The 14,691-nt window shown below is 36.5% G+C and overlaps 2 protein-coding genes across 12 annotated transcripts in view; one reads left to right on the forward strand and one right to left on the reverse strand.

Moving 5' to 3' along the window:
* Positions 1 to 123: 123 nt before the first annotated feature.
* The window catches only part of LOC123005371 (uncharacterized protein CG43867), an 82,731-nt gene continuing 68,163 nt past the window's right edge, over positions 124 to 14,691 (reverse strand). For 3 of the 11 annotated variants that reach the window (XM_044399083.1, XM_044399090.1, XM_044399091.1), the window contains 11 exons: positions 11,821 to 11,883; positions 7,030 to 7,671; positions 6,643 to 6,946; positions 6,399 to 6,572; positions 5,945 to 6,345; positions 5,736 to 5,897; positions 5,467 to 5,685; positions 5,180 to 5,410; positions 4,236 to 4,587; positions 1,340 to 2,241; positions 124 to 1,284 (listed from right to left, as the gene is read on the reverse strand). In XM_044399083.1, the coding sequence (XP_044255018.1) occupies positions 820 to 1,284; positions 1,340 to 2,241; positions 4,236 to 4,587; positions 5,180 to 5,410; positions 5,467 to 5,685; positions 5,736 to 5,897; positions 5,945 to 6,345; positions 6,399 to 6,572; positions 6,643 to 6,946; positions 7,030 to 7,671; positions 11,821 to 11,883 (3,915 nt within the window). In that variant the 3' untranslated portion in view covers positions 124 to 819. Of the gene's footprint in view, positions 1,285 to 1,339; positions 2,242 to 4,235; positions 4,588 to 5,179; positions 5,411 to 5,466; positions 5,686 to 5,735; positions 5,898 to 5,944; positions 6,346 to 6,398; positions 6,573 to 6,642; positions 6,947 to 7,029; positions 7,672 to 8,219; positions 8,358 to 11,579; positions 11,710 to 11,820; positions 11,884 to 14,691 lie in introns of those variants that run through there. The other 8 variants (XM_044399085.1, XM_044399094.1, XM_044399086.1 and 5 more) reach the window with 7 other exon arrangements.
* On the forward strand, positions 2,802 to 4,236 carry LOC123005382 (protein MEMO1-like). Its single transcript, XM_044399106.1, has 7 exons — positions 2,802 to 3,076; positions 3,124 to 3,205; positions 3,257 to 3,438; positions 3,492 to 3,603; positions 3,648 to 3,867; positions 3,911 to 4,015; positions 4,065 to 4,236. Exons 1-7 carry the CDS (start codon positions 3,007 to 3,009, stop codon positions 4,197 to 4,199), a joined length of 906 nt encoding a protein of 301 aa, XP_044255041.1. The 5' UTR covers positions 2,802 to 3,006; the 3' UTR covers positions 4,200 to 4,236.

The following is a 14,691-nucleotide window of genomic DNA, read 5'->3' on the forward strand; positions in this document are numbered from 1 at the left end:
TACACTCATTGTCTATGTATGTTTTTCAAAAGGACGAAATAAGCCCACAGTTTTATTTAAAATCTTTTATTTATGTATAAATAATAAATTAATAATACCTAGGGATCATTAATATCAAATGTATATGAGAAAAATCATCATTTATTAGATTGATTATTACAGGAAAATAAAACACCAAAATTTTTCTTATACATTTAAAAATATTGGTGCCCCTTGTATCATAAAAAATCTCATAATGGTAACTATTGTCAAACATGCATACATTTTTATATAAAAGACTAGGAAACCACAACAAAATCAACTTAAAGCATACCGTCGTTTTAGGTGTTTTAAAATTCAGTCTATTACGTTTAGCCAATTTTTCCGAAAACGGTTCATAGTGGCTGCCAAAATATTTCCGACACACTTACTCTTGGATCAGTTTCTATAAAAAAGCTTAGCCTCTATTTCTACCAAAAAACTTTGATCAGCATTCGAAACAAATTGTTTTTGTAATTTAATTGGAGACACTGAATTTCAAGACACGCTGCAATTGCGCAATGTTTAAAAAATGAAAATTACATATATTAGGTTTGTATAAAAGTTGTTAATGTAAATCGTAGGCCTCAACTTATCCCCGGGATTAAAAAAAACATGAGTGAATCAATTAAAAAAGCATTTATACAACTGTCCAACGTAATAAATAATCGCTATATACATCCACATACACGATATATACAATCTCCGATCTGCCACAGAAAAAGCGAAAAATCACAATTAAAAAAACGATACCGTCTTCTGACATCGTCAGCCATCGTAACTTTTGTGATATCGTCAATATCACGCAAGTCCTGAATCCACATGCGTCCTCCTCTTCGAATCCGACCTTTGCACCCCATGATCAGGCGTCGATTTTAAAATATCGGGTTGACTTTGATTGGCTATAGCTTGACTAATGATAGATTGATTTACCACAGACTGATTAACGGAAACCATAGTTCCCCTACTTAAAGTACCTAATAAAGGCGTACCAGGATTATTTATTAAGAGATTCATGTAGTCGGCTATGAGTAAGGTCAGTTCGAGTATTTTCGGTTTACTTAACGAGAAGATTAATTTTTGGGAGGGTTGTTGGTCGTTTTGTGTCACAACCAACATAAAGTCTTCTTGACAACCGCCGAATGTGAGCACGTTGGTGTATGGGTACCGGACTCGTTGCTGCATCGTTGCAAGGTCGAGGATCGTGATGGAATCTTCGTTGACGGCCAACCAAATCATCGGCGAGTCGTGCTGACGCAAACGGGCCTTAAAAACATGAAAGCATTGTTTATTCTCACTTATTTTGTTTATGTATATCAACCTGGAAGAGCGTGGCGCCGAAGAAGGGCCATTTCCGGGTACACGTGAGATAAATACGGACACAGTCCAACTGAGTTCGGCCCTTCAGACCCCTCCATTTCTCCAAAAGCTTTGCTTGTAGCTCTGTCAAACCTTCTTGTGTCAATTGATCTCTGTATCGATACGGATAGAATTTATCAATGGCGTTGAGAGCTTGATTCGAGTGAGCTGTAAGAATCCCGTGCACGTTATTCAAGGCGCTTAGAGTATTAGAATTTTGAATGGCAGTTGGCGGACTTAACGTCCCATTCGTCGTCGATTTAGGGCTTTGGTGTCGATTGGAAGTCCCTTGATTACTTAAAGTATTATTTACACTGGTGTTTTTATGTGATCCGAAGGTACAATCCCCCAAATCCAGTTGCGCCATCAGTGCTGCCAACTCCAATGCCAATTCTCGACTTAACGGAAATCGACCCGAAACAATTTGCTTATTGACTTGATAACACAGAAGTAATCTTTCTTTGTCCGTTTCTAACCGAGCACTGTTTTTCCACCACAGACGGTTTTTATAAGTCAGTCGAATCACCCGACTGTTTTCAAATTTACCTAAACCTTTCTCACGTAACGCAATCTCCCATTTTGATATTAAATCGCAAAGTTTTGCGTTCGGGTCGAGAGTGTGCTCTAGGTCTTTTTCGATGGGGTCGTCGCTGAAAATCGCGAAACCGTTGCTGACCCGACAGCAAATCTCATGCGCCAAACTATCTTGAAATTCTTTTATCGTGGTTGAACCGTCGAAACTCGTTATGTGATATGTGCCGTTGAGGAGATGGACGGGCATCGAATGGGGCAATGAGTGGTGTTGAGGATTCTTGAGCAAGATACTAAGGACTTCCATCCTTGACGGCTTCAACTCACGGCCTCCTGCAAACATATCAAGCAAAAACATTTTTTTGAAATGAAATAATTTTGTAAAATCAATCATTTTCTTTCAAGTGCCGATGTTTTGATCCTTGCGACCGAAATCATCTATTTCCAATTTACTTCACAAGGAAAATAATTTCCACTAAATAATTGAAAACCCGCCCATGCGATGCGTAACCATGACAATGACATAATTCCGTGCACTCAAATGTCACCCGTGCGTTGCGAAATTTTATCGTAATCTCGAATCGGGAAATTTAGAAATTTTCAAGTCAATTTGTAATTGGAAAAGCGGCGGCAATAACAGCGCGCACCACGTGATCCATATTAGGGTTGCGAACCTAAGTTGGCAAGCGGCCAAACGCCACCCCCAATCCGATACTCTCATCGCCATTCCCTTCGCTGCGCTATTGCGGTCGACAACCACCGACTCGACACAAACGCAACTTACATTTTTATCAAATTTAACAATAATCCAATCGACTAGTTGAAAAAAGTGAACAGAATTTGACATCAGTGTGTTATTAATTTGTTTGATTTAGGTGACAGGGTGAGTTTTTCTATTATTTTTGGTGTACTTAATAATAATAAAGCATCGAATTGTTGTATTTGCCAATTGGTTTGTTTAAATTTGGTGGAACCGTTTAGGGGTTGCCGGGCCTGAGTAATGATTGGCAGCAGTGTGATTGCGCAGACATATGCAATATTTAAATGTTATACGGGGGGCGACCAAAATTCAAAATCTAAATCAAGATAATAATAAGTATGTGTTTTAGATTTCAGAAAATGCCCACAAGGAAAGCAAAACACGCTGGTAGTTGGTATTCAGATTCAGGCAAGTATTATTTAATTTTTTCGCCTGTAATTACGTAAGTTTTTCAGAGATTGAATTATCGAACCAGCTTGGGTTATGGCTGCAAAAAGCTAAATACGTTCACGGCCCCGCACGGGCTCTGATTACACCGTAAGTTACACACGAAATTTTTTCTACTGCTCGTGAAAATAATTATTTTAGGCACGCTGGATACAGATATTGTGGATCATGTTCGGCATGGGCTTACAGACAAGTAATGCCCGAAATGGTAAGAAGAATATTTATTTTGGGGCCTTCCCACCATTTTGGTTTATCGGGGTGTGCCTTGACGACTGCAACTTATTACAAGACTCCTTTATATGACTTGCTGGTAGATTCTAAAGGTCCGTAAAACTAACATGTTTTCGAGTTACTTAAACATTTTTTTTTTCTATAGTTAATAGTGAATTGCAGAGTACAGGTCAGTTTGAATTATTAGATTTGAACGTTGACGAGAAAGAGCACAGTATCGAGATGCAACTACCTTACGTGGCCAAAGTCATGGAATGGTAATTTTTTTTCCAAAAAACTTATAATTTAACAATTATTTCAGTTATAAGGATCAGTTCACGATAGTTCCAATTCTTGTTGGTACATTAAGCGCGGAAAAACACCTAAACTATGGAAAAATTTTCGTAAATTATTTAAAAGATCCGGAAAATCTCTTCATCATATCGTCCGATTTTTGTCACTGGGGGTCCCAATTTCGTTACACTTATTGTGACAGATCTTGCACTAACATATACGAATCTATACACAACTTGGACCTTATGGTAATTTTCTCGTGTTGTGAGACAAATCTGATTTATTTTTTAGGGAATGAATGCAATTGAAAATTTAAATCCAACCGAATTCAGTGATTATTTAAAACAGTATGGGAACACAATTTGCGGACGTCACGTTATTGGAATTTTACTTAATGTAAAAAAAAATGATTTAAAACCATCTGTTTTAATTAAACTTGTTTTAGATGGTTCAGATTTTAATCCAGGAGACGGATCAAAGACCGAAATTAAAATTCCTGAAATATACTCAATCGAATCAATGCGTATCCATGAGCGACTCGTCAGTAAGTTACGCCGCTGCTGCTCTTACAATAGACTAAATTATACCAAAATTTCGAAAATAAAAAATTGCTCACCTGTTTGTATTGTTCTTTCCAAGGCCCTCTCACAATATGCCGCATATTTCCCACACTCTGTCCTATTGTCAGCATTTCTCTGCAGATGCAACTTCAAAAACCACAATAATCTTGACGATTTCGGAACGAACAAACTAACAGCCAATGCGAGCAACTGCCATCCTTGCAACAACGTATAACTCGGAGGTCCTTTATGATCTTTATGTTCCTTGTAACATTCCTTGTGCTCTTTGTATTTCTCTTCTTGGACCGCCTGTATATTGGAAGATGCAATTTGTTGGTCAGAAGTACTGTTTATACTGGGAGTCGTTTCGCAGGTGAATAAACTTTGAGTCGCGCAAAGAAGAAGTTGCTGAAAAGAATTTTGGTGTTTCTGTATATGGGGCTAGAAGACGAATATTTGGACATGACTAAGGGGACAAGCAGAAAGGGGGCACAATGCTTGAGATGTAGATGATTAGTGTTGAGTGTGTTGAAAACAAAATGACTTTGATGACCCCCAAACCAAATGGCTTCTGCTTTGATGAAGAAACGATGCATACGCAGGCATCTATTCTATTCTAGGGTCTAAAAACATCCAAAACAAGAAACTAAACTGAAACACCAACATTCTTAGTGGAGGAGAGGCAACAGTTTAAAGAAAGTTGCTGTTTCATGCAAGGGCAAATGAAATCAAGTTTATGCACATTGATTTTTTATAGTTCTTCTCAATCGTGCGAAAAGAAAACACTGAAGTGTTTTATTTTAAATAAGGATGTCCCCTGTGATACTAGAAAATGAAAGGTAAAATTATTCCATTTTCGTCGGGGACATCCATTGGCAAGTGCTAAAGCTTAGCTTGTCTTAAAAACTTAACATAACTATAAGTCGGACTTTCAACGTTTGAAACTCCGACTTTCTAAACTAAATTCGACATAAAAACTAAATATAAAAAGCACACTTACACTTTTTTTAAGCAACTTTTGTGTAGATACCTGGACTCCGAGTTTGGGTAAGGGTGAACTTTTACTCGTTTGTTTAATTAACGCACAAATCAATTCTGCTTGTAATTCCGGCATGTCTAAACATTGTTGTAATGCGTTTTGTGCCAACACCACGTGATAATCGATTCCGGCTTGATCAACAGCCGCCGACATGAATAATTGGAGACATTTGAATAGTTTGATTGCTTCGGCCTGTTAAAAAGTAATCTCAGGTGAAATTTTATTTTTATTTTGAATAGAGTAGATACCTGTAGTGTTTCAGTCGGTAATGTCGTAAGTGGGAAATATGAGGGTATCGCTCCGTCTTTCGTACAAGGCACATGTAACAAAACCGGATGTCTCCACAAGACGCAGTTTGAATCGCCATCGACTTCCATCAATTTATGTATCAATTGTTCGTATTGTGTGCCTGTGCTCGGGCCGCCGCCGCTGGCTACAGTCAAATGATATAACCACGAATCTTTTTCCTATAACAAAATAGAAAGATTCCCCATTACGATAAAAGCCAGTCACGTACTTGTTTCCCTAAACACAATAAATACGTAGGTCCTTGATTTGTTGGAAATATTCCGATGGTTAAGTCCGGATGTTCCGTATCTCGTTCTTCCGAATCGGAATCTGATAAATGCTCGACTTCTTCAACTCGCGCGTCACGCATATTGATTTGACCTGCCGGCGTCTACACCAACACATTAAAACTTTAAATCTCTAATAATTTTAACTTACCGTGTCTGTGGGCGATTTAAAATACAAAAACATTTTCCCAATAAGCACGCACCAGCATTTTTTCGCGTGACCGTTTTTCACTTTCGTTAGCCACCCTTGAACTGACGGTTTGTTTTCTTCTTTGCTTAGTAATAATTTGGTTGCGTTTCTTCGTTGTACATTTTGAAGTATTCTGACCCAGTCTTCCATCGCAGTTATTGAATCTGCTGTTAAATAGTAGGTTTTTTTGCCAGTGTCTATCTCAAAAGTATTCGAGCCTTCGGCTCGAGTTATTTTACAGACTTCGTCTAAGATTATTTGACCCTGAGGTTTGCGGTTTATATCACTTTGACTCTTGTAGTAAGTCAAAACGCCGTTTTTCAACACGAACCATTTTTTACGCCACGTTTTTAATTTTCCCCCTAATAGAACAAAATAAATTAGCCCCTATTTTTTGTTATTCTTTGAGACATACCTAATTTTGCTAAAGACCCACTTTTTTCTAAACTTTCGATCCTTTTGGGGCTATCTAAATAAGATGCCCTAAGCAACATTGACGATTCTAGACTAGTCGTATCACAACTGAGAGCATCTGGTGGTACGGCATAATCATCCGACATACCACTCTCAAACGAAGTGTCTGAAACACCTTCGTGTCAATGTTAATGAAGGGATTTCTACACAAAAAGCGAATGAAAATAAACAAAACATCAATTTACCTCGAGTTTTGCTTTTACTAGGAGAACCACTACTACTGGAAGCCGTTCGTTTTCCCGGACTTGACCCCGAAGTATCACCGGAACTCCTACTATGAGTGTTGGTACCATCGACAGCGGTAGTGTTGTTACCTTCACCGTCACTTGAGTCATCCGAAGAGTCACCAGTAAAGGGCATCGATCGGATCTGACTAGCCCGACCTTTGACAGTAGCATAAACCGGAACTGGAATATCCTGGTACCCCGCCTGCTCCGGGCCAATGTCGCTGGGGGTGGTCCCGGTCAAAGTTAAACCGTCAGCTGCCACCTATATTGAATACCATAACATTTTTATTTGCCAAAAATAATACCCAAAGAAGTAAAAAATATCAACTTGACTCTAGGTATTACCTGATAAATCCGATCCTCCCAGCTGGGAAACCTGTGAATCGGCGGCGTGGGAGCCCTAGGCCAGGGGACTTTTTCTCTGCTCGGCGTGTAAATCTCGGCATAATCATGTGCCAAATCCGGATCCGAAGCACTGCTACTGGGAACCCTCCCTATACTCAGATTATCAACGGCCGCTCTCAGCTCGTCCGTCAACGGATCCATACTCGAATTACTCGTCCCGAAATTGACACTTGTTACAAGAGTGCTCGGCACTGCCGGTTCGAAATTACTGCTCAAGCAAACCGATTGATGTCTCCTGTGTCTATTAGTCCTCGCTGAATTCGAAGTGGATGTGTGTTGTCTCGGCTCCGGCGAGCAACTCTCTGATCTCCGGCGGTCCGCCAGGGCTAAGTGGTTTCGAAGGAGTTCCAGTTGTTGATTGCACTTGATATTCTGTTCACGAAGGGTCTGGTTCTGTTGTTCAAGTTCGCGGAGTTTATTCGTCACCCATTCTTTGATGCGAGCTGCTTTGGCTTCGACTTGACGGGCGTCGTGGAGCCGCAACTGGCGTTGCTCTTCCACTTCGCCCTCTAAACGGTGGATCTGGAGGTTGTTCGGGTCACTTTGCTGCGACCATGCGAGCTTCTGTTCCATTATTCGCACCTAGAAACAAAGAGGATACCTACGCATTAGAGCTTGCTGGAATTCGATCGATTGCTGGAATCTCATAAATTTTGGAGTCATTTGAATAAAAGTCACACGCAAAGGTTTCAGACTCTTAGCCGGAATCATCCGGTTATGAAGCAAATACACACCCAGATACAAAAAAGATCCCACTGTTATGAATATTTTTGTACAATATGTATCTGCTTTTTATCTTACAAAAAAGCGAATCTTTAACTATATTTCATTCCTCTACTGAAAATGGCCAAATCTATTATAGATAAGATAAAAATTAAATCTTTAAACTTTCTTCATTCATTTCCAAGCATCAAAAATTCTTAATTACATCAGGAACGCAACTTGGAGACAAAGCGTTACTGAAACGAATTATTTTCGTCCTAAAAACAAACCATAACCTCGCCTGAGGTTAAATCGGCAACGATGAATGGAACAAAAAAGGCAAAAACCAACTTAACGTTAGACAAACTGTTAATTAAAATCGCACGTTTGGCCTAATACCAATTATGGTATAAATCTACAAAGTTTACCGTGCATTTCCATGTTGCCTTTGGCTTCCACCCTAACTCCTGAAGCGAAAAACGAAGGTATTAGCGCTCCCCATCCACACACTAAAACCTTTCGGTTCCAACTAAAGCCCAAACGGCACAAACTTAGCACGTATACAGTGTCTGCAATGGCTAAAAATGAGTGCATGCCGATGTGAACTCGGCGCCAAGGCGTCCCGACGCTTGTCACAAAACTTCCCCATAGTGGGGGAGACCATCGGCTATTGTAACCACCCCCTTATTCTGATGCGGTTGCAAACAAACAAGCAAGGGGTTGTGTAGTTAAATCTGACAAAATATCGTATTACGCAACTGTTAAACGCAGATTCCAAATGTGATAAATGGGGATACGGTCACAGATGCTGTCATTTCCACAAATAGGCTGGATTTAATTAATTCGGGGGATGAAAAGAGAAAAAATGGACGGAATTGTGGAGAACATCTATCAATTGGAGTTTTGGACATGCGACAAAAACATGTGTTCGAAGTTTTCAAACACTTAAGGGTAAGTAAATTGAATTGTAACGTGACAAAGGGGTGATATTGTGACATCAGCTAATTGACATTTTGGCCGTATTCAAGACCTACCCCAAGTTAACTCATTATGAAAAAAATACAACCCCACATGAGTATAAATTCTTCATTACATTTAATTATCTCCAATCCGTTTTCATCCGGTTATTTAATCGAAACGAACAGGAAAAAACTTTTTTTGTATCGGGAAATTTGTCGGAAGCTTTTCCACTTATAATTTATTAAGTTTCGTAAAACGAAGTATCTGGAAACTTGGTACATCAATAATAAAGACACGCCTTGTAATAAAGGAGTTCATCTCCGAATCAATATTTGTGTTAGTAGCTTGTAAACAACTTCCACGTCGAAAATCGAAAGACTGCAAATACGTAATGCATGAGAAAAATCGCCAACGGACAAGAATTGCCAACATACGAGTATAACAAAGAAAATATGATACAACGGCTGATGAAAAAATATGCAAATAAGAGTTTGACGATAATTCATGAGGGGAACTGATAGCTGTAAAAGGATAGGGTAATGGGGTTGCACACTTTAGCCACTGAGGGGTCCAACCCAAAACGTCACTTAAAGCAAAAGTGTTTTAATGAAATGTGATAAAAAGAAGTTTTGCGTTTACTAGTGGCAACTTGAAAATAATTTTGTCAAAGAAGCCTTGAAAAAAAAATTACATTTAACAAGGTGCTCCAAGCAAAAGTTTTTATTATTACTTTACTGGAGCCTTTTTGTCTGCCCACCCATTCGGTTTTTTAGCAACCAGTGAAATATGTTTCCAAAGCGGTTAGATTTAAACTGAAAATCATGACGACAGTGATTTTGGCATTAATTTTCAAGATTCTTCAAGATCCTTCTATTGACCGCCATGGACATTCATTGTACAAATGTCTGTGGATCATTTATGGATCATCCAATGCTGGATCCCAATTGGTCCGTCCACATATGGACCAAAAGGTTATTCCTTGGATGTACACACATGGACTTATTTTGAACCAACCATAAATGGATATTTTTGAACCATTCTTGGACGGTCCAGCAGTGTTTTTATAGTGTGATATCATAGTATCATCTTGTATAGTAGTATTCACGACTGTTCAGAGGTTTTGACAGTTAAATATTCAAATATTGATGTTTTCAGAATTTGAAAATTATTGTTTTAAAAAAAGTGAAATTCAAAAAAAGTGCTCAACTCATCAAGGTCATTTCAAAAATTAATAAATAAATAATTTACATTTTGACAACAAAATTGGTTTGACGACAAATTAACAAACTTCATGATGCCAAGTAATTTATTTTATGCCACAATGTGACATTGACGACGACGTACCACGTGCTGTTAAGGGCCATAACGACCGCGGGATGATTATGGTCCCACGGTCGTTATGGCCTTATCACAGCCCTGAATTCGTAAATTACTATAGTATACAGATACTCGTAGATAGACATGCTTAGAATCTCTAGTGGAAAAAAAGAGCGTGACCTCAACTCTAGTTTATACTTAAATTTTAATTAGAACTTGTGATTAATTAGGTATAGGTATTTATTTATGGTTGAAAACTCCCCAAACAAATATTTTTTTTACTGAAACAAGAAAACAAAGTCTAGTAACGAATTTAAGACACTTTGCGGTTGTTAAAACAAATACTTTTTGTATGTTTATTTAGAAGCTGTGTTTCAAAGTGACTGCTTTTAAGTATTCTTAAAAAACATATGTAATTGCTAAACTAATTCTACATTAGTGTCATTTTATTGAATCCACATTTTTTCTTCAACTTTTGCTTCTTATTTATTCATAATATGCACCCTAAAGTGCATTTTTACACTAAAATATGGTTACTTAATCAATGAACAACCCCAATTCATCAAGCGTTGAGCGCATGAAGCAGCGATGATGTATTTTCATATTGCACGAATTAAATCCTGAATACAGTGAACTCAAAATTAACGACATCAGATATAAACATGGTTTTACGGCATTTCGCACAATGAAGAAATGCGAATCTCGTAAATCCCACAATAAGAACTGGTACGACAGACACTAGTATTAACAAAAGCTCTGGAATTATGTTCCACTTACCAAGACATTTTCGGAACATTTTGCGTCACAAAAAGAGAAAAAATATTTAAACTGTTTAAACCTCTTCAACTAGTTTCAACATATGGTGGAAACGTGAAAAATCAACTTAACCAGCTTTAAAACCCTACAAACGTAGTGATAACGACACTGGCACGTGCAGCTGTGAGATTTAAAAAACATACATTCATACATATAAAGCTGTACTCTGTAACATGAGGGGGTTCGACCCTAATTTTATGTACGTACGCTAAAATTAAATGACTCATCATCTGCACATGTTTGAACTTTTAATTACTGAATAAATAAAGCACGATTTACTACTACCTTCGGGTGTTTTGAGTAGGAAAAAATCGATGATAGGAGTACAAAAAATGCTAACACGACCCTATTGTCACTGACCCTACCTGACATTTAAACACGTGTTGGGGTTTGTTGACTTTTTTCAAAATAAGAAGAAATTTAATCAATTCTGTAGAATTTGAAATAATGATAAGCTTCGAACTGTTTTTTCGAGATCTACAATTGTGAATAATTTATTACGTTTCCTTTTCCACATCAAGAATTCTTTTTAACACCGACTTTACAACAATAAAATATTAAAAAATAAAGTCGAAAAAACGGAGATAAAGACAACTCATGGAAAAGCTTTCGAATGCATGCTTATCGTGAGATGCAAATCCAAAACAAATTGAAGATACATCAAATGTGTCGAAAAATAAAATAAAAAGACTTACATTTTCCCTGAAAATGTCCCCCAAACAAACAACGAAACGTCGCACAAACAAAACAACCAAAACAAAACTCGAAACAAAAACCTATAGCGACTCTCTGTTTTTCTGTCAGCTGAAAGACGCCATGACCGCCAGCGTCGAGACGGAAAATAATCAATAACAGACGATAGGGAAAGTGAAATTCGGGTTGCCATGCGACCACTTCTATCTCTTTTCCAATCGATGTTGAACATATTCATCTTACCTTGTCCTCGGCTTCTTCCGCACGACTTTCCGCCTCCAAAACCCTTTGTTCCAGTTCGGAAAGCTGCAAACAATAATAAAATTAATAACAACATTCCAAAAAAATCAAAAATTAAATAAACAAAAGCGCATTTTTTCAAATACACCACAAGTGCCGCCCTCTGGCACCGAACGGACGCAATGGACTAGTCTCTGGTAGATGTCGCTCCCGTCGCGAAAAAGGGGATGCAAATTCGATCCCTTGTATTGTATGTTGCCTAGCCGGTAGCTATTTGCTTTCGTCTCTAATTAAATTGAGTCTTTGAATGTTTGAAGCAGTCGTATTTAATTTTATTAGTTTACATCCGAAATTCGAGTCAACTACGAAGAAATTCCATCCACTTGAATAATTTAAACAGGGATTATTAATTCGTGTTTTGACAGAGAGAGTCTGGTAAACAAATTCAAGCGTCTATTCGTTTCTATAATTGGATTATGTTTGTAGTATCGACACTTGTGACAGTAGCACAGGTGCTCACTCAACCACAACTAATAGAACATGATACCACCTGCTCCAAACAAGCATTTGGTTAATTAACACACGTTTAAAAAAATTAAAAATTTGAAAAAACCGGCCACAAAAGCTCGATTATTCGTCCAAAAAGCGTTTCATGTGATATATGGGCCGCAAACCATTCAATTTATTTTATTCGTGTAATGTTCTTAATAGCCATTATTTTACCGCAACAAGCAACCACTATTACATTATCACGCTATTTCCGATCTTATCACCCATCCATGGTAAATTCCTTATCTTCCCGATGGTACTAAACTTCATTAAGTGATAAAAATACCGTGTTAACATGATCTGCACGCATTCGATTTTAATTGTACGTCACTGAGGGTTGATTTGTGGGCCTTACTTGGATACATCTATGCCGGATATCGCACATTAATCTCACCCCCCGGAAGTGTCAGGGTAAAATACGTTCTTTTTTTAAGATCGACGCTTGAATTAAGCTGTTCTTTTTCGTATTAAACGTTGGCACATTTTTGAATAACGACCCTTTAATTATTTTAAAAGTCTCATCTCGGTGGTTAGAAGCGGTTAACGTATTCAAGTTTTTCTTTTATGCCCGGAATTTGCAAGTTTTTAGTTAATTAACTCACCCGAGATTATGTGTTTAAGACAGTGTGCAAAATTAGATTAGAAAACTTGATTAATAAAAATATACACAAAACGGTATTTCATTAATTTACTGAAAGGAATTTAATTACTGCAAAGCTTTTGACAAACTTTCAGTGATTGAAAAAAATTTCATTGTGATTTAGTATGTTTTTCAATTATCGCTTAATTGCTTCCAAGTTTTTGATTCCAAAATTCATTACAAATATTGTAAGAATTGTATTTAGAAAGAAAACTCGCCGCCACCAATTTTTACCTTTCATAATATTTAAATTTTGCTTGAAATTGTAATACATCAAAATTTTTCTAAAATTGTTTAGCTACTTTATTGTGTTTTTTCCTACGGAAAGTTTGCAACTTTTAAACTCGATGTTATAAAACTTTGTTCTCTTTGTATATTAAAAACGAAATTGAAAAAACTTCAATAGAAGAAGTAATAAATAACTATTACTTTACTACTAGTAATTATACAGGCTGTTCCTTACAACTCGCAAATCAAAAAAAAATTACAAGTAAGATAAGATACCAGAAACAAGAAAAATTGTTTAAAAAATTCTAATTGTCAAAAAAAAACACATTTATTTTTTATATCTATTTAATGTGATCTTGTATATGTTTTTTCATAATTAATCAGTAAAAGTACAAAAACTTTGTCAATAAAAGCCACAAACATAATTATAATTCAGGATACAGTTTCTTTGTTTGCTTTTCTAATAGCCTGCAGCAAAAAACATGTAAAATTATTTTTCTAACAAAAATAAATATAGTCAAAGTGATTTAAACCGCCATAATTTCGAAATTCTTATAACCTGAATTTTTTCAATTTTATTTTCATGTACCTAGTATCTTATTCTGTATAAATATTTCACAAGTAACAATAAGCAATAAAAATATTGTGTATGTATACACTCTAGTTTTAAAATAAAAACATATTTTCATAAAAAATTACTTGCTCAATGCACCAATCATTTTAGTTCCAGTAAAACAGAACTTATAAAAACAAAAAATTATAATTAAATTAAGATATAATTACAACTAAAACTTAATTAAGAATATTATTTAATGCATGAATTTGTCACCAAAAATTGATCGAAAAATTTCAAGGTTGTGGGGCAACGAACGCGTTAATTATCGAGATTAATGATTAATTAATTAACATCGATTAACAAATGAGAATTTGGAGAAAATAAATATGATTCAACCTTAAATTAACACAAAAACGAAACTAATTATTCACTATTTTGTAGTTACACAAATAATATTCTCATTACGTTTATCATTTGCCCGGCGCATCCACCATTAAAAAAATGTTCATAAAAATATTATTGTTTTAATTCTAATTAAAAACTTGCTTGTTAAATTTACCAGCTACTGTCAAATTTAAATTTAAAATTGTGAATAATATAAGAAAATAAAGAGTTTCCGACAAATGTATATTCAAGTAGGAGAAACTAGCCGCGAGTATTTGAAATTCTAACAAAATGCAAAGCAAGAATTACGAAAACAACTTAAAATATTGTTTCATTGTGTACATTTAATTTCGCTTTAACGAAATGTAAATAGAATAGACCGAAATGTGATGATGTCGGCAACAGGCTAGCGGTTTTGTAATTCAAATGTAAATTCGCAACATTAAATGAATTGCTTGCCAATAAAGCACTTCGCTAAATTGTTTAGAAAAAAACAACCAAATTGAAAACTGTCGGA

The sequence above is a fragment of the Tribolium madens genome, unplaced genomic scaffold (assembly GCF_015345945.1).
Source record: "Tribolium madens isolate multiple individuals breed KSU strain unplaced genomic scaffold, Tmad_KSU_1.1 Scaffold_20;HRSCAF=117;Tcas5.2_LG4, whole genome shotgun sequence".
Taxonomy (NCBI): domain Eukaryota; kingdom Metazoa; phylum Arthropoda; class Insecta; order Coleoptera; family Tenebrionidae; genus Tribolium; species Tribolium madens.